General features: G+C 42.6%; 1 protein-coding gene across 2 annotated transcripts in view; it reads left to right on the forward strand.

Annotated features, from left to right (window-relative positions):
* The window catches only part of WASHC5 (WASH complex subunit 5), a 63,859-nt gene that overhangs the window by 605 nt on the left and 37,204 nt on the right, over positions 1-26,050 (forward strand). For both annotated transcript variants that reach the window (XM_053208208.1, XM_015084747.3), the window contains exons 2-11: positions 5,222-5,520; positions 6,237-6,382; positions 7,317-7,401; positions 7,994-8,094; positions 11,049-11,238; positions 13,835-13,987; positions 17,558-17,671; positions 19,443-19,614; positions 21,968-22,095; positions 24,926-25,055. In XM_053208208.1, coding sequence (XP_053064183.1) covers positions 5,335-5,520; positions 6,237-6,382; positions 7,317-7,401; positions 7,994-8,094; positions 11,049-11,238; positions 13,835-13,987; positions 17,558-17,671; positions 19,443-19,614; positions 21,968-22,095; positions 24,926-25,055 — 1,405 coding nt within the window. In that variant the 5' untranslated portion in view covers positions 5,222-5,334. The remainder of the gene's footprint in view (positions 1-5,221; positions 5,521-6,236; positions 6,383-7,316; positions 7,402-7,993; positions 8,095-11,048; positions 11,239-13,834; positions 13,988-17,557; positions 17,672-19,442; positions 19,615-21,967; positions 22,096-24,925; positions 25,056-26,050) is intronic.

Raw genomic sequence — 26,050 nt, forward strand, 5'->3', positions numbered from 1 at the left:
CCTTAATTCCCTCACCTGTGTCATGCTGGTGCCAAAGTTCTTTGCATTTCTCAAATCAGTTCCAAGGGCCCTGACTGGTTTATGGTCGCACGGTCGAAAACATAAGTCACAGAGCTGGTAATGGAGCCGGGTGTCCCGATTCCAAATGCACGGAGCTTACTCCAACATAGGTGATGGAGTCAGGGGAAGGAACGGAGAGGTCTTACTGGCCCACGACCAGGAGCACCTCCCGTTTCTCTTTCTCCTGTCCCAGGATTTATGAATGGGACTAGAGTGATCAGACTCATTTTAGAACTTTTCTGGAAGAGATTTGTCGGTCACTTTTATCTTGGTCAACAACCATTATATTTTGTTTCTGATAATGGATAGGTGGAGACCAGTGCTTCCTTTTTTATGGAACTGAGATCTTATGAAAGGATAAAAATAGACCTGTGTTCTTTTGTCCTCTGAGTAGGGCAAACAGCGGTTTGTCCCCGGACAATTTTATTTCCTTCAGAATTCAGTTCTGTACTTACTCAGTAATTGGTATAATGATGCCATGCTGCATTCTTGAAACATGTTGTCTGTTGTCTAGGATTACTTTCCGAACTGTAAACACAGTTCCATACTAAATTCTATTTTTTTAACATTTAGAAAGTCATTTATGAGTATATCTAGTACATATTATTCATTCTAATCTAAACACTCACTTTCAATCCCTCATGTGTTTATACACACAAATTTACAAAATATACACACATATTTACCATTACTAGTCGTTTCAGGATGGTTACTTTTGCATAAAGCTAAACATGATGTAAATTTCAAATAATTTTTTAATTTTATTTTTTAATATAATTTATTGTCAAATTGACTTACATATAACACCCTGTGCTCATCCCAACAAGTGCCCTCCTCAATGCCCATCACCTATTTTCCCCTCTCCCCCCAACCTCCCCCCCCCCCACACACTAAATTCTTAAAAATAAAGTTACAGCTACTTTTTGGGTGCTTTATAAAAGAAAATTAGGAAATTGAGTGGGATTTCTGGTTTCATTTCATGCCAAATAGTAATGCAGCATATACTGAGAAAAACTGGTCTTTATGAATTTTCTTCATCTCTAGCAGCAAAAGAACCACTGAATAGAAGATTCAATATGGGTTTTTCTGCAGTGTTTATTTGCACCTCACTCTAGAGTGATTTTTTAAAAATCTCAACCAAGTCTTAGCACCTTATAAAGCCACATAATTCTGAAATCACTGCAACATGATTAGGCATCTTTAATGTTGGTTCTTAGATTCTGTTCTTTAGGGCAAGTGTTTCAGCCAACCTTGGGGTATTTACCAAATAATGTAACCAAATAATATCTTGAATGTTGCCAACAGTGTAAGGATTTAAGGATTACAATAAGAAGCAGATACACAAAAGTCTTGACATGTCATTATCCCAGGCCTAAGCTAACCTGACCATGTGCATGCAGGTGCTGAGTGTATCTGTTCATCCTTTTTTTTTTTTTTTTGCTTGGGCAGGGAAGGGAAGAAGGCAGGTAATCGTGTTTTGCTTTAAAGATGCTTTCTCCATGGTCCCATTGTCTGGCCTGTGTTGGTATCCAGAATCTGGTTGCAGTTACAGCAGTGAAACATAGCTTGTCCACCTTGCAGTTGTGTCTGGAGTTTCTTCCTGCTTAGACCTGGTATCCTCAGACCTTAGATCTTTCTGGGTTAGTTTGGTGGTCTTCAGAGGACTTCAGTGACTTTTTCTTTCTCCCCCCCCCCCCCCATTTGCCATTATTTCCTCCTTTTTCTTGTCTCATTTTCCCAGCCACACCCATTCAGTGCAAAAAAAATGGAGTGAAATTGGGCCGCCTGGCTGGCTCAGTCAGTAGAGCATGTGACTGTTGATCTTGGGGTGAGTTGGAGCCCCACGCTAAGGGTAGAGTTTACTTTGAAAGAGGTGGAATGTGGGGCGCCTGGGTGGCTCAGTCGGTTGAGCGGCCTACTTCGGCTCAGGTCATGATCTCGCGGTCCGTGAGTTCGAGCCCCGCGTCGGGCTCTGTGCTGACAGCTCAGAGCCTGGAGCCTGTTTCGGATTCTGTGTCTCCCTCTCTCTGACCCTCCCCCATTCATGCTCTGTCTCTCTCTGTCTCAAAAATAAATAAACGTTAAAAAAAAAATTAAAAAAAAGAGGTGGAATGAAATTATCTGAAATTCAGCCTATTAGAGATCAATGTGCCTTCACAAGTAAACATCATGAGAAAATGAAAGGGCTTGTTAATAATTTATGCCTTAATGTATATTAAAGGATACCCTCATTGGAGAGAGTTCTAGACAACTGTAATGGCTTCTTAGCAGTCCCTGCTCTTGGAGCAACCCCATCCACTTCCTCTGATCTGTGCTTCTATCCTTTGCTCACTCTGCACCAGCCACATCAGCCACTTTGCTGTTCCCGAAACACATCTAGTGCATTGCTGACCTGGGGCCTCTGCATTTACTTGTAAATCCTGCCTGGAATGCCCTTCTCCCAGATCATCACTTATTGTAAAATAACAAACTACCCCAACACCTAGTGGCTAAGACAAAAGACATTTATTGTCTTACAGTTTCTGTGGTCAGGAATCAGTTGGTGTGGCTTAGCTGGGTGCGTTCGGCTGAGGGGCTCTTGGGAGGTTGCAGCCTAGCTGTGAATAGATGCTGTCATCTGAAGGCTCAGCTCGGTTTGTGGGGGGGAGTCCCTTTTCAGGCTCATTCAGGTGGTTGTTGGGAGGCCTCTCACTCCCTCATCACAGGGCTCTCTTACAACATGACAGTTTGCTTTCTCCCAGAGCAAACAAGCTAGGGAACGCGCCCCAGCCAGAAGTCACAGGTTTTTTGCAATCTAATCTGAGAAGTGATATCTTTTACATCTACCATATTCTGTTCTTTAAGAGATAGGAAGCCACACTCAAGGAGAGGGGCCTCCACAGGGCATGAATTAGGGGAAGGAGGGCCTCGGGGACTGTCTTAGGGGCTTCTGACAACACCCAGATACCCTTACTGCTTGCTGCCTCACTTCCTTCTGGTCCCTGCTCAAATATCTTATCAGAGAGGCTTTCACAAACTAAAACAGCACACACTCCCGTCTCTTTATCATGCTTTTTCCTTCCCAGCAATGATCACAGGCTGATACCTAATGTATTTATTTGTTTATTGTCTCTTCCCCACTCCCAATAGTATGCAGGCTTTATGAGAGAGAGCAGGAACTTAGTTTTGTTCACTGAAGTAGCCTCAGGTCCTAAAACAGTGCTTGGCACATAGTAGGCACTAGATGCCTATTTACTGAATGAATGAATCTGTAGCATTAGGAATGCTTCCACCTACAAATAATTCCAAAGCCAACTAGCAGTAAATAAAGCATAAAAACAGTTCATTTTACAAGGATTACAGAGATAGGTGGTGCTACAGTTGAATCAATGAGTCAGTCACCTCAACAAGAATTTAGAGTCTTTCTTTCCTTCCAAAGCACAATCTGCAGGTTTGGGGCCTTTTTTCTCTTAGGCTCATCACCTCATGGTCTCAAGGTGGCTATTGAAACTTCAGACAAGACATGTTCATTGGGCCACATTCAAAGACAAGAAGAAGAGGGATAGAGGAAAGAGAGAAATTTCATGTGCTTCTCTCCTTATCGCAGGAGGGGAAAAAAAATTTCCTATCAGGTCTGCCGTAGACTACCTCTTACGTCTGTTTGGTCGAAACTGAGTCACATGTGTAGCCTAGATTCGGGGGCAATGAGAAAATAAGGATCCACCTGTTCTGTCCTCTATAGGAAAAAAGGGAAAGGAGGAAGGGAATTATTGTTGGAGAGTCAACAGCATCCTAGGAAATGAAGACATTTCTAAATGCTGAATCAATAAGAAGAGACTTATAAGAGGAAAAAAGAAAACCTTTAAGGGTTACACAAAAGATAACTACACGAAGTAGCTCAGCGCGAGTGAACTTTGAAAATATGTGACAAGGGTTGGGGAATGTTTTGCTGGGGCTTCAGAGGAAGCCCTCTCCTGTCCAAAGTCTTCCCACATTCTGGTTTTGCGTACAGTGAAGTCCTCACTATTTTACTGTTTACTTTTTGAGTCCCTGCAGCCAGAAGATTACATATGAACGTAAAAATTGGCATGGATATAAAAATGGTAACGATCACTTGTAAGATGAGTTCCCTTGCAGATATTCATGTACTAAAGAGTCTCTTGGGCTGAATTCTTGTTTTTGGTGGTCACTCTTCTTAATGCTAATGTCGTGTCGATAGGACACAGTGCCAGTGCAAATGTTAGGAAGTACACAAGCCTTCACGAAGTTGAAAAATAATTCAGGCCTGCATGAAGCTGACCCAATGATGACTTAGCTAAATTAACAAGTAGAGGAGAGCAATACAGCGAAGATGATGACAAAACTAACACTTTCAAAGATAATGATTTGAAAAAAAGAGTGGGAAGAGGCCTTTGGGAAAATGAATGCTGCCTTGAAACATTTTTTTTGTTGTTGTTGCAAAAATTACCTTTTTCTAAGATCATGCTATGAAAGTCAGCTATGAAGTACAAAATATGTATTATCAAAATTACAATTTGGTGAGATCAACTTTCAGCGCATTCTTGGTATGTCCCTTGAGTTAGTACGTCCTTGTTGCAACTTTACTCTGAATTGGGGGTAAGTACGGAACTTACTTTCATACGTTTTAATTACATCATTCCGAGATATCTTTCTAATCAAAACTTTTCCACCGCTCAGTATGAAACATTTGTCTCTACTTTAGCGTCACTCAGGAGTATTTCTCAGGTATGTCTTACCCTTGATAACAAGGGCCTCCTGTGTTTTCCGTATGAGAAACACTTTTTTTCAAGGTGGCTCCCTCACCTAATTCGAGTGGATTTGAGGCACAGTTCTCTTTTCCAGAGGTAAAACAGGCGTTAGCAAAGGTAAGACAACTCCCGTAAGGACAATTTAATAATCAGTGCCCAACATAGGGCACATTGGAACTGCGATGCTCACTGGCTCCTCCCAGCTGCATCAGGTCCTTTCTCATGGGGAGAAGTGAATAAAGGATTGAAAACAGGCCAAGAGTGTTCACTTAGCAAAGTCCATCCACATGGAACACCGGGAGGAGTGGACAATAAAGGCCCTTCCCTCATGTCGGAACTCATGCATGTGTTACATATGCTCCCTTTAAAAATGGAGATTTTTTTTTTTTTTATACTTTTCTTTTGGGATACAGGTCCTTTAATGGAGCAGCCAATCTGTCAGCAGACCTGGTTTCATCTAATGATTTACAGACCTCAGCTCTGAAGCCACTGAAACATTCCTCCCGGCCAGGCACTCATCCGCACGATGTTGGACTTCCTAGCTGAGAACAACCTGTGTGGCCAGGCAATCCTAAGGATTGTTTCCTGTGGTAATGCCATCATTGCTGAACTTCTGAGGCTCTCGGAGTTTATCCCTGCTGTGTTCAGGTTTAAAGACCGAGCCGATCTACAGAAGTATGGAGATATCATCTTTGATTTCAGCTATTTTAAGGTAACCTTTCTCCATAGCATTTTGAACGCTATCTTTCCTACAAAAGCATGCTTTCTCTGGGAAGTGTGGGACCCTGAGAGGCTAAGTAATTATGGAGAAAGAGTTAAAGAGGAAAGCTTTTATACCACATTTAGCGTCAGCTAACTAATTTGAAAATAATATAAAGGTGTTGTGTGGAAGCCCTAACATAACATAATCACACTTTTAAAAAGATAACTTTGGTGAAACGTATTTTACAGTGAAGGACCCCACACTTAAAAGCTTGCCGATCATGGTTACAATCCAACTTTGTTTCTTTCAAGGGGATTCCGTATCTAGGCGTCTGTTATCTCTGTCTGTTATTTCTGTTGCTCCTCTTTCAATTTCTCATCTCCTTTTTCAAGCATAGGAACACGTTTTTAAAAGACTGTTTAGAAAATGTTACCAACATGGGGCGCCTAGGTGGCTCAGTCGGTTAAGCCGCCGACTTCGGCTCAGGTCATGATCTCGCGGTCCGTGAGTTCAAGCCCCGCGTCGGGCTGTGTGCTGACAGCTCAGAGCCTGGAGCCTGCTTCAGATTCTGTGTCTCCCTCTGACCCTCCCCCGTTCATGCTCTGTCTCTCTCTGTCTCAAAAATAAATAAACGTTAAAAAAAAAAATTAAAAAAAAAAAAAAGAAAATGTTACCAACAAGTATGCTTTTGTTGACGTTTCACATGAATGTGTTTTTCTTCTTAGGGTCCAGAGTTATGGGAAAGCAAGCTGGAAGCTAAGCCAGAGCTACAGGATTTAGATGAAGAGTTTCGTGAAAACCACATAGAAATTGTGACCAGATTTTATTTAGCCTTTCAAAGTGTGCATAAATATATTGTAGACCTAAACAGGTATTAATTCAGTAATAGCTTATTCTGGGGGTAAATAGTGGAAAAAGAACGTGCCAGAGCGTGCACGCCTTCCTGAGTTCCTCTCCTGTGCGTAATTGTCTTTTCCTTCCAGTGGCACTTGTCACCTTTAGTATTTTAGAGTGTTGTTATGCTTTCCTGCTCTTGTGAAACGGTACGATAACCTCAGCTTGTACTGAGTCATGGCTTTCTTTTCTTTTTTTTTCCTCATTGAGGCATAGTCCACGCATAACGTTTACATTAGTCTCAGGTGTGCAGCATAGTGATCTGGTAGCTCTGTAAGTTCTGCTGTGCCCACAAGTAGCCACCGTCTGTCGCCGTGCAGCACCCCCTTCACCCCTGGGACTCCATAACTGGAAGCCTGTACCTCCCTCGCCCCTTCCCCCATTTTGCCCACCCAGCCCCCACCCCATCCCACTCCCTCTGGCAGCCGTCAGTTTGTTCTCTGTATTAAGCCATCTGGCTTTCCATCCTGTAGTTTATGATCATATTTTAGCATCTTCTTTAGGAGAAGTGGAGAAAAAGCTTATTTTTATAGCATTAGTAACCGTAGCCTGCCATCTCATCCCTAACTACACAGTATTTTCTTCCTTTCAGCCCTTAAGAATCCATTACTCAGCAGTTTTTAAACTATTCCATGTCTTTATAACGTTACTTCTAAGATACTTATGATTCATAAATCGGGACTAGAGACGGTTCTTTCTGCTTAGAGTAGCCAGTGTTAGCAACCTGTGGCCCTAACCACTGGGAGTTCCATTTCACGAGTCCATTCTTAAAGAGCATGAAGGGCCACAAACGTTTGAAGGCCAGAATGTCTGGTGTCTTGTCTTATCTTTTAAAAATCTTTATATTCCTTCTTCAAAAGTGGTCATGTTTTCATCAGAATGAATAACTTGCCCTGGGGTTTCATTTCTAGATATCTAGATGATCTCAATGAAGGTGTGTATATTCAGCAAACCTTAGAAACTGTGCTCCTCAATGAAGATGGAAAACAGCTTCTAGTAAGTAATAGTAGCCACTTAAAATAGAAAGTCAAGAATGTCAACTTTTTTCCCATACGTCCCAAACACATACAGAGTACCCTTCTTTAAAGGGAAGCAAATAAACTGACAGTTCTCTTCTAATCAACAATATCTGAATTTAGAACATAGTAGACTGAACAGAATTACAAGTGAGTGGAAGTCATGGGGTGGTTGTGAACTTCCTCAGTGCAGTCCTATCTTCTTTATCTTCTGCATCCCAGACCTGTAGCCTTGGAAACTAGTACGTGATAGTCACTTAAGAAAAGTTCATTAAACAGGTAAAGGGTTTAGAAGTATTCATAATGTTGGGACTCCATTTGGGGCCCCAAGCGAAATACCAAAAATAGGCCAATTGAAAGGTAATCACTGCAAATTAAAATTTATTTCCCATAAATTTTTCAAAGCCCATTCTGTACAGAAGGTGAGAGCCTTTGGGAAAATCTGCATTCTCCTTGTAATATGAAGCCTTTAGGAGGAATAGGAACAAAGTGATTCTTTTTAACCCTCGTCAACTTCATTCCATAAGAACGTAGCTCCTGTGAGTTGGGCCATTGTCTTTCTCTCTTCATAGTGTGAAGCACTGTACTTGTATGGAGTCATGCTGCTGGTTATCGACCAAAAGATCGAAGGAGAGGTCCGAGAGAGAATGCTGGTTTCCTACTATCGATACAGGTATCCCAGGGCTGGGACCGCACCCCCCAAAAGCACTGCTATTGGTAAAATGAAGTAGTTTCTGTACTACTTTCGTCGTGAATGGCAGCGGTACGATCTAGAATGAAAGGTGTGAGATTCTTATTTCTTCTGAACGTAATGGAGAAATGTAACAATTACTCTATATTTGTGTCATTACCATAATAATAGATTATATATCATGTAATCTATATATTACACGTAAAGGAGCCTATGTGTTTTAGATTGTTAGAGATACATAGATCATCATGTCCACAATAGTACCTTAGTTTTTTTTTTTTTTTTTAAAGCAATCTGAATTTTCTTTATCTTAAAGGTAAATTTGGGAATGTTGGAAGTCTAATGAATGTTCTTTTTTTTTTTTTTAAAGTTTTTAAATATTACACCTTGGCAGATGTAGGGACATGAATAAATTTTCTGTTGTCATTTTTGGTTTGATGACTTTGGAAAGCTATTTCTCAGAGTTAGGTGGGAAGTGAATTCTCACCTGAATATATGTGGAAACAAAACAACAGCACATATCACAATCACGTGTTTCGTATGTCTGTCCAGAACTATGACTTTAAGGGGTAGGGTCTTTAAGTCAGAAGCCACCTTAAAGTTCTATAATTCCAGTATCTACCACACGGATTTCAACGTGCTGAGTTAATGAGTCAAAACCTGGATGTAAGGTCAATATTAGAAAAAGTCAAGGGGTGCCTGGGTGGCTTAGTCAGTTAAGCGACTAACTCTTAGAGATTTCAGCTCAGGTCATGATCTCATGGTCTGTGAGTTCAAGCCCAACATCAGGCAGAGCCTGCTTCAGATTCTCTCTCTCTCTCTCTCTCTCTCTCTCTCTCTCTCTCTGCCTCTTCAACACGTGCATGCTCTGTCTCTCAAAATAAATATATGAACTTTAAAAAAAATAAGAGAAAAAGTCAAGATTTGGGAAGAAACAAATGATAGGCAGGAATCAGCAATGTGAGCTGAAGATGTGCAGACTGGAATTAACATTCTTTTTTTAAACATTTATTTATTTATTTTTGAAAGAGAGCACGCTCAGGGGAGGGGTAGAGAGAGAATCTCAAGCAGGCTCCACAGTGTCAATGCAGAGCTTGATATGGTTCTCAAACTCATGAACCATGAGCATGTCCTGAGCCAAAACCAAGAGTCGGACACTTAACCAACCGAGCCACCCAGGCGCCCCTAGAATTCACATTCTTAAACTTACAAATTGGGACAAAATAAATAGGACAAAGGGGCAGATCCTCAGCACAAAGGGATTGTTGGGGACATCATCTTTTCAGCGACACCTGCTACTGCTGTCCCTTAGCAGCCCCTGCTACTGCTGCCCCTTCATCGCAGGCTGCTCAACTAGCCCATGTACTTCAGCTTCATCAGTATGTGAGGAGAGTGTCCTCAGCAGACATAATTAACTCACATCAGTTTGACCATGAGGTGTTTTGTCATCCATGTTTTTAAAAATGAACTTTGAAATTTTTTTTAATGTTTACTTACTATTTTTGAGAGAGAGACAGCATGAGCAGGGGAGGGGCAGAGAGAGAGAGGGAGACACAGAATCTGGAACAGGCTCCGGGCTCTAAGCTGTCAGCAGAGAGCCTGATGCAGGGCTCAAACCCGTGAACCGTGAGATGATGACCTGAGCCGAAGTCGCACTCTTAAGTGACTGAGCCACCCAGGCGCCCTTTAAAAATGAACTTTGAATGCCCTTGTGTATATTTCCAAAAGTACCTGGAAAGCCAAAAATAATAAATGACATAAAGAAGGAGAAAAAAGGGTTTGCTCGTCAAGGCCAGCTTTAACAATTCTGCTTTGTCCTTTTGGGTACAACAGTGAATTCATTAGAATGTGAGGACCCATTACTGAAGTGACCCTGAACAATCGCCAAGTCAGAGTTGTGGGAAAGGAGATTCTTGTATCAAATAGGAGGTCATCCTCAAGTCTAAGATTCTTTGAGTCTGAGGATTACCACTCCACACCACCCTGAAAATCACAAATGTTTTGATTCAATCTCTGTAAAAGGTACACCTTGCCAAGGGGAAAAAAAAAAAAACAAAAAACGATGATTATATATCACACTTTATGTTGACATAATCTTTTAAAATTATTTTTTAACCGGGGCGCTTTCATTCGGTTAAGCATCTGACTTCGGCCCAGGTCATGATCTCATGGTTCATGGATTTGAGCCCCATGTTGGGCTCTGTGCTGACAGCTCAAAGCCTGGAGCCTGCTTCAGATTCTGTGTTTCCCTTTCTCTCTCTCTCTCTCTCTCTCAAAAATAAATAAACATTACAAAAATTTTTTTAACTATTTTTTAACTTATGAAATGTTGGTACTGGATCACATTCTTTATCTGCAACTCTGAAATCCAAAGAGCTCTCAAAAAAAATATATGCATGTCTACACACACATGCGTGCACATAGTAACTCCCCTGGCAGCAAACTCTGATCTTACCTGAAGCCATTTGGAGTCAAAACCTGATCAGTCCAGATCGGGGGCTATAGATGGTCCTTATTTATCTCATTTGCATGACAATTCATAAATTTTGCTGCAGAAATATTAACGTGTGCTGATCACGTAATGCTAATTGAGACCCTACTAAAGTGTTGTATACGATCTACACGCCATGTTAATTTCTTACATTTGAAAAACGCAGTATTCTGAAACAAATCCAGCCCTAAAGATTTTAGACAAGGGATTGTGGTCCTCAACTTAGAACTAACTATACATACATGTAAGAATCCGTCTGGTAAGTTTGCTATAATAAGCTTTTTGAAAATGCAATTGTGAATCTCCGGGGACATAGACTGACCAGGAGTCTTATGTAAAACTACATAAAGTCAAGTTATGATGAAATTCTGCTCTTTTGGACTTTTGAGTTTCTAAGCTGTGTGGTTTGTTTGGCCCTTTGTTTCCCACTGTGAACGTGGTTCAGCGCTGCTCGATCTGCTGATTCAAACATGGATGATATTTGTAAGCTGCTACGAAGTACAGGTTATTCCAGCCAACCAGGAGCCAAAAGACCACCCAACTATCCTGAGAGTTATTTCCGGAGAGTGCCTATCAATGAAGCCTTCATCAGTATGGTCATTGGTCGACTGAGATCTGATGATATTTACAACCAGGTGGGGATCAAATCTACCAACATCTTCGTTGTTTGAAAGATTGATTTCACTTTCCTCCTCAATTACTCCTTCCCTTCCTTATTCCTCAGAAGAACAAAAGCACCTAAAAAAGTCCAAACTTTTTGAGGTCTACTATAGTTTGGTAGAGGAAAAAGGGATAGTAATTTGGGAAGAATTTGAGATTTCAGGGAGAGGATGGGATTTGAACTATATTTGGAAAAAAGATCATTCTCTCAGCCATTCATTCAACATAGAGTTACTGAGTGTGTTACATGCCTGTCCACAAGCTGGGTGCTGGGAGGCCATCACTGACAAAGACAGGTCATGGTCCCTGCCCATAATGAGCTTGTAGCTGAGGAAAGAAGACAGACAACTAAAGGAATTACTGTAAAGCAAGGTGAGTGATAGCTTAGGGGAAACACAGGGTGCCACGGAGCGTACAACAGGGGCAACAGATTGCAGCAGGTGGCGAAGGGGACGTAAGGACACTACGAGAAGGCAGCTTGAGCAGGGCCGTGAAGACCCTGTAACATTTATAAGTTACTTCCCTTTCCTCTCCAGTATGTGTATCGCTCATGTAAGAGGGCACCAAGGAAAATTACCACGTGACTTCAATTTCCTGAAGAAAACATAATTTTAGGGGCACCTGACTGGCTCAGTCAATAGAGCATGTGATGCTTGACCTCAGGGTTGTGAATTCAAGCCCCCACATTGCATGTGGAGATTACCTCAAAATAAAATCTTAAAAAACAACAACAACAACAACAACAAAGATACATAATTTTATGTATCAGGTATTTTTCTTACCAAAGAATTGGACCCGTAACAGCCGGGTATTGTTTATCACAGAGCACAGCTGCCCTACCCAGTTCTGCAAGTACCCGGTTAGTTTTCTTTATGAATATTATAAGTATCAATAAAAGAGGTTTGTGTGTGTGTTTTAAAAACAGCTCAAAATCAGAAGCCACCTGCAGATACTGGGTCTTCATAATTTGTTGCCATTTTTTGAGAATTCGGTACCAACCAGAATCATAGTTGATTTTCTTCCTGAACTGTTCTCTCTCTCCTCAGAACAGTCCTGCAGAGTGGACAACATTATCCTCATGTTGCTGTTGAGAAAAATAAGGCTTAGGGAGCTTCATAATTTTTCACAAGGTCATGTAACTAAGTATCAGAACCCGAATTTGAACTTGGGTCTATACGACTTCAGGGGCCATGCTACTTCTCACTGCCTGTCTTTACCCCTTCTGCCTCGTATGGGGTCCATCTTGTCCGTGTCTCGAGGCAGTGAGTTTCAGTTTTCTCTTGCCCCATGACCGTACTAACACAGGGCCTCGGCTGTGGTATGCTGTGTACCCACCCCACTCGCTGCCCAGCACCTGCCCCGTCCCTGGTCATGGTGAGTTGGACAGGGGCAGTCACTTGACCCAGGACGGATCGGATTCCCTGTTAGGTGATTTGGAATGGGGCCCCAGAAACATCATCTGCACGTGGGTTTACTCCTCACACGCAAAATTTGGAATTTGGGGGCAGCCCCATTCTCCCACGTGTAAGATGAGAGGAGCAAGGGAGAAGGGGCAAACACATCAAGGGGTGGAAACGGTGAAGGCTTTGTGGCCCACAGCTCCAGACCCTTCCTGTAGCCTGGCCACGCTCCTGCCTGTGGGTTCCCTGTCACGTCGCTGTGTCCACCCTCGTAGCAATTTCCTCCCTTTGTGTTTGTGGTCCTCGAGGTGACGCGTACTGTGTGCAGCCAGGTCACCGGCCCATGTGGTGGCGGAGCCCTGGGATGCACCAGCAGCTGAAAGGCAGGCAGTGGAACACCCAGCAAAGCAGGGCAACAGGGGTGGCGTCTGTGAACCTTGAGAGAACTGAAGTGAGAGTGTGAAACAGAGGCTGTTGGAGCAGCGTGATTGTGAGGTGACGAGTGACTTGGAGAGATCATAGGTGATGGTGCAGGGCACGTTTCAGGGAGCTGTAGAATGAACAGGAAGTGAGAAAATGGGGACAGGGTGTGGGGTCTGTCAGTTCTGAAAGACTGTCTGTGATAGAAAGACCCAGAGGGGCGCCTGGGTGGCTCAGTCAGTTGAGCGTCCGACTTCGGCTCAGGTCATGATCGCATGGTTTGTGGGTTCAAGCCCCGTGTCGGGTCCTGTGCTGACAGCTCAGAGCCTGGAGCCTGCTTTGGATTCTGTGTCTCCCTCTGCCTCTGCCCCTCCCCAGCTTGTGCTCTGTCTCTCTGTGTCTCAAAAGTAAACGTTAAAAAAAAATGTTCTAAGAGAGACCCAGAAATGGACAACTAGCAGGAGACATGGGGGAAAACATTTTTCTCCTCCTTGAGGCAAAGACTTCAAGTTGCAGTTGAGTCAGGGGCTGGAGGGAAGAGAATGCTGTGTGGTTAGCAAGAAGAACGGCCCTGGTTGTATTGTCCTCTAACAAGGCCACAGTCTGAGGATCGCACGCGGGGTCCAATTCCCAGAGGGGATGGACTCTTGAGAGACTGGGACGTCCTGGAACCACATCATTTACTGGGCATGTGTATCAGTTCACAAGTCACCAACAGCTGCCTCTTCAGGGTGTTGTCTCTGTGTTGCAGGTCTCCGCATATCCTTTGCCAGAACACCGCAGCACGGCCCTGGCCACTCAGGCCGCCATGCTGTACGTGACCCTCTACTTTGAACCTGCCATTCTTCACACCCATCAAGCGAAAATGAGAGAGATTGTGGACAAGTACTTTCCAGACAACTGGGCAAGTATCACCATTAGTCTTTTTGTCCTCTGGAATAATCCTGTTAGGGAACCAACTCTGCGTTCTTTTGGCCTTTAGCCCAGAGATCAGAATGTTGTAAACGAGACATTAAGTCACATTGGCGAAACTACTCTAAGTGTGTGGAGAATCTCCTGAATCATGACATGAGGGAGTAAGTCAGTAAAACTTGGTGAAGAGCCCATGGGTTTGTTTTTTCTCTCTTAAATGGATACTCTGAAGGTAAAACCCTATATTGAAATGTTCTCGCTTTAGCTTCTGAATTGTAACTGTTTCACATGCAGTGAAACATACTTTGTTCTTTTCTATTTTATGAATCTAAGCTTGCAAAATTAATCTGTTACTTTACGAATAGGAGTGTTACTTTAATAATAAGTTTTATCTATCTGTAATCTAACGTTGATGGGGCTGTTAAAGTTTATATTATTGCAGAGATGTGCTTGTGACTTTTTAACACTGTGTCACTCAAAACTCAATTCTTTAAAAAAAAATTTTTTTTTAATGTTCATGTATTTTTGAGAGAGAGACATAGAGTGTGAGCAGGGGAGGGTCAGAAAGAGAGGGAGACACAGAATCAGAACAGGGTCCAGGCTCCGAGCTGTCAGCACAGAGCCCGATGCGGGGCTCGAACTCACGAACCGCCAGATCATGACCTGAGCTGAAGTGGGACGCTTAACCTACTGAGCCACCCAGGTGCCCCAAAACTCAAATCTTAAAAACATAAGGCTGACTTGACGTACTCAGTGTAGATGAGATGTTCTCCTTGTACGTAGAGGTTTTGATAAAGTACAGTGAATTGGATCCTGGTCTCAGGGAACAGATTCTGTTTCACTTCTTATCAGTCATTGAATCACAGACTGTGATTAGGGAGCCTGCAGTGAGATGTGATGCTTCCTACCCACGAACGCATCGTGCTTATAAGCTAGGAGCTGAGCAAACAGAAGGAAAACTCTAATAATCTGGTTTCATTTGCTAAGCATAATAAAGAGTTTCGACCATAGTGCTACAATGAGAAACAGTAACACATTTAGTGTTAAGGAAGGTCAAAACCCACTTATGTGAAGCTTACAAGAGACCCTCCTGAAAAACACCCCTGATGTGCTAAAAATGAAAGAATTTAAAAAGCGAGTGAGATGCCAGGCAAATGCCACCCAGTAAAAATCCAGTAAGAAAATACTTACATCACACCATAGAGACCTTTAAAGAAAAACCTGCGTAGGGATAAAGAGGGATCATGTATGATATTAAAAAGAATAATCCAGGGTGCTTGGGTGGCTCACTTGGTTAAGCGTCTGAGTCTTCAGTTTGGGCTCAGGTCATGATCTCACGGTTTCATGACTTCAAGCCCCACATCAGGCTCTGCGCTGGTGGTACAGAGCCTGCTTGGGATTCTCTCTTTCCCTCTCTCTCTACTCCTCCACTTCCCATGCTGTCTCTCTCTCTTTCAAAATTAATAAATAAACTTAATAAAATTTTTAGGAAAGAATAATGCAAGGTAAATTCATACCCAGTGACATACCCAAAATACATAAAGCAAAAACTCAAAATAACCTATAAAAGTTGAGAAAACCATAATCATGATGGGAAATTTTAATATACCTCTTTCTGTACATAATCCTGCTCTCCCAAAAATACACGATAGATGTTCTGTGTGTATTTGAAAGGATACATATACAAGTTGGGTAACATTAGATCACAAAGTTAAGAAAGCTTTAAAAAACGATGTTAGTCTACAGACTGTATTCTCTTACTGTAACTCAATTAAATTAGAAACCAACACTTAAAAGATATTTTTAAATGTTTAGAAAAAACTAACTTTTGTGTTCAGGAGGAAATCACAATATAAATGAAATATCAAAACGCTACAAAGCGAAGCTTACGAGAATGACTAAAAACTGTTCTTAAAGGTAAATGTTGGCGTGCCTGGGTGGCTCAGTCTGTTAAGCGTACAACTTGAGCTCAGGTCATGATCTCGTGGTTTGTGGGTTTGAGCCCCGCATCAGGCTCTGTGCTGACAGCTCAGAACCTGGAGCCCACTTCAGATACTGTATCTCCCTCTCTCTCTGCCCCTTCTCCCACTTGAACTCTGTCTCTCTCTCTCTCAAAAATAAACGTTTAACAAAAAACTAAAAGATCAATACCACAAAGGCTGGTTTTTTGAAGAGTAATAAAAAGATATTTTGCAACGCTGATCAGAGAGAGGGAGAAGGCAAGTTTAAATATGTGAAGATTGAAAAAGCAGACCCGAGATACAGTAAAGAAGTTTTGAAGTTATCAGAAGACCTATGAACAACTTTATGCCGATATATTGGAAGACTCTGAAAAATGGAAAATTCTCTCAAAAATAGAACGACTAGATCTGATTCGAGAAGAAAAGGGAAGCATGACAAGCCCAGTGACTGTTGAAGAAATGGAGCTGGGGATCCGCCTCCCTGCTCAGCCACTCCCACCAAAAAGAGCACCCCAGGATCGCAGGATTTCACAGGCAACCCTGAGCAAAGCTTCAAGGGACAAATAATCGTAATTTTATACAGACTCAAGTGGGTAGGTGAGGAACCCCAAAAGGAACACTTTGTTTCCTTTACTCGAAGGATTCTCAAGTGAACTGGGGAGCCCTAGGGGTCCCCAAGGCTCATTCAAGGGGTCCGTGAGGTAGAAACAGTGAAGTGCTCTGTGCCTTGCCCTGTCCCCCTTTGCCAAGTCCACACGGCACTCCCAAGGGCCCCGAGGCAGGCGGCGCGGGAGACCCACTGCGGAATATGGATCCAAGCCCAGCTGTCTTCGGTCAGGCCAGACGCTGCAGAGACTCGAAGAAACCGAAAGGCGATGCCACGTGTCTCACAAAACCTTTTGGGAAAGCCTTTAGTCTGATTTTTTTTTTTTAATTAAAAAGTTTTCTGTTAGCATGTAATGGGTGTACTATTTTTTTTTTCAATGTTTTATTTATTTTTGGGACAGAGAGAGACAGAGCATGAACGGGGGAGGGGCAGAGAGAGAGGGAGACACAGAATCGGAAACAGGCTCCAGGCTCTGAGCCATCAGCCCAGAGCCTGACGCGGGGCTCGAACTCACGGACCGAGAGATCGTGACCTGGCTGAAGTCGGATGCTTAACCGACTGCGCCACCCAGGCGCCCCGTAATGGGTGTACTATTATATGAAGTGAATTAATAAGTATTTTTTGAAATGTCTCGATTGTGATGTGTAATAGGATAAGGATCAATAGATAGAACCCCATTTGAAAAAAACACAAAAAGTCCTTGGGAGTTTTCAGTAACTTTGAGTTGCGTAAAAGCTGAGGTGAAAATGTTTGAGAACGCCACTGTTCAGTCAGTCTGCTTTTCTGTCAACCCTGATTTAGTCGTTTTCCCATAAATGGCTTTTGTAGCCCTTGTTCCAAAGTGCTCCTAAGAAAATGCTTACCTATATCTTTGGCAAATCGGGGTTTTTCATTGCAGTGGAATTTGAACCAGAGGGAGTGGGCAGTGTTTTCTGTAACTCTGCCTCCAGACGAGTAGGTATTTAACACACTGGATGAATGTGTCCTCTTTCAGGTAATTAGTATTTACATGGGGATCACAGTTAATCTAGCAGATGCTTGGGATCCTTACAAAGCTGCAAAAACTGCTTTAAACAATACTCTGGACCTTTCGAACGTCAGAGAACAGGTAGGTGCTGGCCAATGGAGAAGGATTCCGTCACAGCTACAAGCCTGCTTTATGGCGTGGGAAATGAGTAGAGTTCCCAAGGAATTTGGAAAATGTCCACATAGACATTTTAGTGCAGTGACGAATGAAAGGTGAATTTTGCGCATCCTAATAAGATAGGTAATGATAGATTTTGTAACTTATGTGGTATATGTAAAGGGGAGGCTTGGGTCTTAAGATTCAGCGTCCTAAGACAAATCGGTATGTCACATGGCCCCGCTGACTTTGTTTATTCTTGTCGATGTGGATGGAATGGCTTTCACGGGTAGCTGGAATTTTAGTGTTTTCATTGGTAGGATGCATGTTGAGGATGGTAACTGAGCATACGCAAGATGCCCTGTCACTGTAATTTCTATTTATGTTTTAAATTTATTTAATTTATTTTAATTTTTTGGTGCAAGAAGGTGTTTTTATTAAAGCACGGGGACAGGACCTGTAAGCAGAAAGAGCTGCCCCATCACTGTAATTTAAATTTATCATTTCTGATGTATGAAACCAGCAAGAAGACTGAAGACCTTCCTCTCCTTAAAGTTTAAATGCTTACAGTCTATCTCTTTGATAAGAGCACAAGGCAGGAGGAAATTCCTAAGTAAACAGAGCCATAAAAATCTTTTTTTGGGCAGTATCCTTGACATTTCTAAGTTATCTTCCTCAGCCTGGCTGTCTGAGTTCTTGAGTTTCCGGGGCAGATAGAACGACATTGAGTCCAAGAACTTCAGCATGTTTTATTCAAGTAAATTACATTCCATAAATAATGCATAAAATAATTTCAACTTCATGTCTCCTGGAAATATACTAGAGAAAGTGATGCTTCTGATGCTTACTGGCATCAGAGCATTAATTTTTTCATTACTATGATTAGTTTCCAAAATTGCCTTTTCTCTCTGGTGCCATTTTAAGAAGATTTCAGAATTGTCTGATGAAACACCTTGTGGTAGTTTTAAACTAACCTGATGAGGTTGATGATGTTTAACATGTAACTCTTGCTTCAGAGAAAGTAGAATGACCCAAATCCCCAAAGGCTGGTTTGAAAATTCACTGGATTGAAAAATACACAGAGGTGTATTTTTGTTGTGCTCTCGTCTGCCTGTAGAAGCCTCTTCTTCTGGATATTTCTGCCCTGCCTCCTTTGTCAAGAATCATGGGAAGAATAGACAGTTGAGCCTATGTTTCTTTTCTATCCAAGTTGAGAACAGAAGGGGCCCTGGGAACCACTGGATACAGTTCTTTAGTTGACATTTGAAGAAACCAGGAGGGAGAGGTTAACCCCAAAGTCAAACCAATATCTAATCATAGCTAGAGGTAGGAGGTAGGATTCTCTTGGTTCTGAGTCCAATGCTCTTTTCAAAAGTGTCCAACGGGGCTTCTGGGTGACTCAGTTAAGTGTCCGACTTCAGCTCAGGTCATGATCTCACAGTTTGTGAGTTCAAGCCCCGCATCGGGCTCTGTGCTGATGGCTCAGAGCCTGAAGTCTGCCTCGGATTCTGTGTCTCCCTCTCTCTCTGCCCCTCCCCCCTCACGCTCTGTCTCTCTCTCCTAAAAAATAAACATTAAGAAAAAAAATGTCCAACAAACCACTTGCCTCTGAGTCTTACCAACTATGGTCCACATATTATTCACCTCCTGTAGAAATGTTATTACTTGTCAATGGGTTCATCTGTATGGGATTCATTTTCTAGGAAAGTAATTTTCTCTTTTTGAAAATGTAATTCAGGCTTTTTCTTTTTCAAAGTCAAGCAGATACGCTACCGTCAGTGAAAGAGTGCACACTCAAGTGCAACAATTTCTGAAAGAAGGGTATTTAAGGGAAGAGATGGTTCTGGACAATATCCCAAGGCTCCTGAACTGCCTGAGAGACTGTAACGTGGCCATCCGATGGCTGATGCTTCACACAGCAGACTCAGGTAATGGGCGAAAGGTGTGCCCATCTGTATGGCTCCACTTAAAGGCTTTCAGAGCTAAGATATGCCCCGCGGTGCAAAAATTGTTTAGCCTTTGGATGAGAATCAAGTGGCTTTTTAAGTTAGTCGTTTTTGTGTCTACTTGGACAAGTCAACAGCTCACCTGAATAGGCCCCTTTGTCAGGTTTGATTATCCGGGATTATCCCAGTAGGTCCAGTATAATCACGAGGGTCCTTAAATTGGGAAGAGGGAGGCAGAAGAGTCAAAACTAGAGAGGTGGAATCATGAAAAAGCCTCAACAGACCATTCCTGGCTTTAAAGATGGGAGGGGCTACAAGCCATGGAATATGGTGGCCTCTAGATGCTGAAAAAGATAAGGAAACAGGATTTCCCCACAGCCTCCAGAAGGAGCCTGCAGAAGGAGCATAGGCCTGCTGCCTCCTTGATTTTAGCCCAGTGACACCCATTTCAGATTTCTCCTCTCTGGAGCTGTAAGAGAATACGTTTGTGTCCTTTTAAGCCATTACGTTTGTGGTAATTTGTTATAGCAGGAAACTAATTGAAGAGCCAAGCCAGTAAATAAGCCAGATGTGTAAAACAGACACTTAGTGGGATTTCGTCCAGAGCAGGAGAGAAATGTTGCTTGGGGTAGTGGGTGAAGGTAGCTGGGGAAGGCTCCATACAGGAGGCAGGAAGGATTCTGAAGTAAAAAGAAGTTCTAGACTGGAGAAATGATGGGGGCGGGGGGGGGGGGGGAAGGTACGATTTTGGAAGTACAGGAAACCATGGGCCCACAGAGTTGATAAACAGGCTGAACCTGAGTGCCTCATAAAGGTAGATCAGGTCTAACCTTTTCTGGCCCACAGTCCTCTTGGAGACGCTATTGGCCATCAAGTTCAGTTGCTTCACAGGTTGTATGAAATGCCTTCACAGGGTCTGTGAGCCTATGACTTAAGAAGCTCCCGATTTAATGAAAAAACAAGTAGGTTGGACTAACCTGAGCTTGTTCAGAGCTGACACAGTTTCTCGTACTCAGTGAAGGCTGGATCAGTGTTAGTTAACCAATGGCTTCCCCCACCCAGAGCTGCGTGCCCTTCCCGCTAAGCGTGGCTGTCATCCAGCGGCCCCGTGAAGCCTCCTGCTTTTTGTTTTTCATCAACAAACTTTGCTTGAGAGCCACCCTGAGACAGGTACTGCCTTCAACACGTGTTCTTTCAGATAAGGCAGTATCTCAAAGTAAACTGTCCACTCCAGATTATTCTGCAGCCTCCCCTGGTAACACAGAGCCCGTCTCACAGCTCTTCCAGGCAAGATGTTCTTTCCTCTAGCTTCCATCTGGTCCCACTTCCTGTGGGTGCTAGGAAGCGAAAACAGCAGGGGGACGACTTCATCCTTTGTATCCTTGGAAATATGTGGAGTTTCTCCTCAGCTTTCTGTCTTCATCCTGGAAATCTCTTTCTCGAAAAATGCTTTCCAGTTTTTGGTTTTGTTTTTTGTTTTTTTTTTTCATTTGGCTTCTTTGCCTCGATCCTTCTCCAGTTTACGTTCGCTCACAGCATGAGCACCGTGGCCGAGGTTTAATCGTCCAATGGATCTGGTGTTGGTTAGTCACGTTTAGTCAGTCCATAAACTCCAGTTCTAATTTGGGGATTTTACCACACTGACTCAGTTTATAATCTTTACCAAAGTCTTCCATTCTCAAGCACATGAACAACTCAGGCCCTCGCTTTATCGTATCATAAAACCAACTGTGGTTTTCCAGTGACTCAGCCTCCTCCTCACCTTCCCTGTGAGCCAGGAGTCTCCTGGATTTGGACCCTTCCAGGGACAACCTCGTCTTGCCAGTGGTCTGTGCACTTACCTTCAGCCACGTCTGTTTCCCATTTTTGTGCCTGGCAATTGTCTGACCTGATTGCACAAGGTCACGATTTACCAGAAACAAGTGATTTACCTGATTGTGAGTCATGCGTGGGAAAGATAAGTGCTTATTTAGTTTCTGTGGTGTTCGGGTCATGATGTGCAGGAAGGAGTGCATATATTCTTTACATTCCCTCCTGTTGGCCTCCTGGAGGCACTTCCCCCAGGCTTTGGAACCCTGTTCTGCAGCTTGCTTTTTCTCATTCAACGGCATATCATGGATGACATTCCACGTCAGAGCCAACTGTCGTGTTCAAAAGTTCGGTTGTACTTAACTTCATGGCGTAGATCTATTGTCATTGATTTTATTGAATCTCATCTTGCTTTTTTAAATGCTCCAAATGAGTGAAAATGGAGGCACGTTTTTAACAATTCATCTTAGATTTCATATTTTCTGCACAGCGAATAAATTGGGAACTCTTTTCTTCCTGTTTCTAGCTTATGACCCAAACAACAAACGCCTTCGTCAAATCAAGGACCAGATTCTAACAGACTCTAGATACAATCCCAAGATCCTCTTTCAGTTGCTGTTGGACACTGCACAATTTGAGTTTATACTCAAAGAGGTAACGATCTTTAATGAATAATCACCAACATCTTAGTTTTTCTGTGCTTAAAAATATTTTTAAAGGGTTGAGATTCAATAACGAGTCATAGTCTTTGATTCAGGCTACAGATTCTAGCAGTCTGAGATCGTTCTTATACTAAAAGGACAGGATTAAACATTTAACAGGCGTTTAGTGCCTACTGCCATTGGGGATACAGTGATGGGGAAAATTGCACAGGACCATGGAGGTGACAGTCTAGTGAGGAATGTGGACATTAATCAGAGAATCGCACTAATGAAAACGTAAATACAAACTGAGATACGTGCTCTAAGGGAAAGGAACATTGTTCTCTGAGTACCTAAAATCCCTGAGAAGAGAAGCAGGAGCTTCTGAAGGGACCTGAAGAAGGAACCTGTCGGAGTTAGCTAAGACAAAGGTCGGGAGCATTCTGGAGACCATTGCAGAGAGAGGACAGAATATGCCCGAGTCCTCTTGGGTAGGGAACAGCATGACCAGTTCAAGGACCAGAAAGAACAGTTGGCTAGAGGGGAGAGAATGAGATAAAAGTGATATGAGATGAGGTCAAAAGGTGGGCATGTAGGCCTTGTAGGATTTCAGTCTTCATCTGCAAAGCCATGAGAACCTGTTAGAAAGGGCTTTTAAGTAGGGTGGATGATTTGTGTTTAAACAAGGTCCACTCAAGGATTTTAAGGATTTTGAGCTCCCTGAAGGAAATTCTAAGGTTGATTGGTCTTATGCCTAAAAGAGCCTCTGTGGGCATAATAAAAATGGTTGATACCCAGGAGTGCCTAGGTTCTATAACCAGTAGCCTTGGCGGTTCGGATCAGGTGGGCCCAGGAGCTAGCCGTGGACGTTAAGGCCCATTCCAAACTGATATTCTCCTTGCCTCAGTCTGGTTAGTGGTCTGCCGGTTTTTTCTTTATCTTCTAGGTGTGCGAGGACACTGTGTTCCCCCGTTCAGTAGCTAAGGAAAAGTACATGCTGATTATTAACATCATGCACATGTGTGTGTTGAGTGTTATTCAGTAACCTGTCTCGGTATAATTTTGTAAGATCAGAGAAACGCTACCCCTTTTTGATCTCTTTAAGAATGTTCATGTTTTCTCTCTCAATAGCAAGTCATTATTGAATACCTGCTCTGTTCCCAGCTAGGTGCTAGGAATTCAAAAATGAACAAGGCATGTCCCTCCCATCCAGGAGCTCTCAGTACAGTGGGGAAGAGAGACAGATTAAGCCAAAATGAGAGACCAAGAAAGATCCAAGAGCAGGAACCAGGCATCTTATTTGTTGGTCAAAGCAAACTTCAGAGGCAAGTGAGAGTCACCCCAAGGAATCAGTGCACTCCATCCACTTAGGATCCTGAAGCAGGACGCCAGTCACCCAAGAGTTCTGTAGCTCAATATTGTTGTGTGGGAATCAGGACAGATCTGGGTCATCTGCCCGACCACGCCTGCATTTCTAATCGTTAATCTTTTTCTGGAATCTGTTGGAATAGAATGGGCAGCTTCCTTCTGTCTGTTCTATTGGAGAGAAAAGAAGACCAACTCATTAAAGATCTTCAAAAGAGAAGGATCTGGTAGAAAGATAAAAATAACTGCCCAATACAAATTGAGCAAAACAAAGATATATTTAATGTCTGACATTTCAGCTCGGTTCTTTAACCTTTATCTCTATCTCTCCCACCTCCCATCCCAACCCTTTTTCTAGAATCACCTTCTGATTCTCTTAGAAACACACTAATTAGACCTGTGTTTCTTCTAATCTTTTGATGAAGGCGCATCTCTTAACTTGAGAACCATCCCCTATCCCAAATTCCATCTTACCAGATATGAAACCTGTGAGGTCAACCTGGGAATGAGTGTCTGAAGGGTTTCAAGCTATTAGGTCTGTAATGAAGGCCTCACAGTGTTATTTTTGTCACTGCTGCTTCGTGAAATGGCATTGATCGGTCCTAGGCATTCAAAAAGACAGATGGACTCTATAAATAATTCCTACTGTTCCTCACCCTGCCTGAGCACTAAGATTCCTCTTTCTCTGGCCCCACAAAATTCCACCAGTCTTTATCCTTTCATCTACAATGAAGTCTTCATCTTTTAACATTCAGTTCGATGCTGAGGAATGAAGAATTTCTTAAGAGAAAAATCAGTATATTCTCATATTTACCTCTTAGGATCCCAGTGAAATAAATCCCTGTAGTTTTGCGACACACTTTAAATAGGTTTTTAAAATTTGTTTCAAGGGGGGGAAAAAAGCAAAACCTTGAGTTATACCATTTCCTCCTCTGCTCAACTCTTTACAGGCCTTTAATTTTGTGAAGGAGTGAATTAATAAACAGACTTACTGTGTGATCCAAAAGAAAAGATTTTTGTGGGTAATTTAATTCATTATCCACTCATCAGACAAGGATCATGCTCAGCCTTCCCTGACCTATTTTAAATAGATGCAACCACAGAAATTATTACTTGCAAAGGACCTTTGAGCAGTGGCCACCAAATTTGATTTCACATTAAAAATGCTGGTTCCTAGGTCTACCCAAGACCTTTTGAACCAGAAGCTTCATGGGGGAGCTTGAGAATCCCAACCCTTGAAAGCCATCCAGATGATGAGATGCTGCTTATGTGCAGTTGGTCTGAAAACCAATGCAGTGGTCTAGCTTTGCCCCTCAATTTGTACAAAGTAGTGCAGCTTAAGAGATGACGTCAGGGGTAATGTTACTTTTAGATACCTATTTTTATAATAAATTGGGTTTCACTCAGGGCTTTCTTTGTAAACTGCCTTATTTGGATTTCCTCTTAAGTAAGTAAATCTCTTCTGTCTCTTTCAACAGATGTTCAAGCAAATGCTTTCAGAAAAGCAAGCCAAATGGGAGCATTACAAGAAAGAGGGCTCAGAGCGGATGACGGAGCTTGCTGATGTCTTTTCGGGAGTGAAACCCCTAACCCGTGTGGAGAAAAATGGTAATTGCTAAAGAGGAAATATCATTGTGTTTGAAATGTACACACGAATTCTTGGAAACACACAGAGTAAAAACTCAAGCACATTGTCATCATTGTATGCTAGGACATTGCTGATGAACGTCTAAAGCCTAGTCTTAGCCGCCTCTAGCTTTGGGCTCCTTTCGGCAATGTTCATATCTTCTCTGGACTTGGGGCTTCTTATTTTTGAAGTATGAGGTTAGGCTACAGGGGTTGTTATACTCTGACTCATAGTCCGGAGGTCCATAATTCATCCCCCAGCCTCACCATAGTGTGTCAGCTTATGTGCATTTGCAGGGAGGAAGAGAAGGACCTATAACTGTCCTGATCATCTCAGGATACTTCACTCAAGAATAGTACTAACTACTGGGGCACCTGGGTGCCTCAGTTGGTTAAGCGCCCAACTCTTGATTTTAGCTCAGGTCGTGATCTCACGGTTCGTGAGTTTGAGCCCCTCATTGGGCTCCATGCTGGTGGTGTGGAACCTGTTTGAGATTCTCTCTTTCCCTCTCTGCCCCTCCCCGGCTCGTGCTTTCTCTCTCTCTCTCTCTCTCTCTCTCTCTCTCCAAAATAAAATAAATAAACATTAAAAAAAAAAAAAGAATATTACTAACTACTAACATATGGGTGCCTGAGTAACTCAGTCAGTTGAGTGTCCGACTCTTGATTTCGGCTCAAGTCATGGTCATGATTCATGAGATTGGAGCCCTGCATCAGGCTGTGCACTGACAGCACGAAGCCTGCCTGAGATTCTCTTTCTCCCCCTCTCTCTTCCCCTCCTGCATGTGCACACATATTCTCTCTCTCTCAAAAATAAATAAACATTGAAATAAACAAATAAAATTTTAATAAAAGAATATTAGTAACTGCTAACATAGATGGTATCCAGGAGTCTTGTCTTCTCATGTTTTCTGGTTCTTTTTTCCTTGTGCGCCTGCCATCTAGTGGCAGAAGAGGGGACATGCAGACTTTTCGAA

This window comes from Acinonyx jubatus, chromosome F2, assembly GCF_027475565.1.
Source record: "Acinonyx jubatus isolate Ajub_Pintada_27869175 chromosome F2, VMU_Ajub_asm_v1.0, whole genome shotgun sequence".
Classification (NCBI taxonomy): domain Eukaryota; kingdom Metazoa; phylum Chordata; class Mammalia; order Carnivora; family Felidae; genus Acinonyx; species Acinonyx jubatus.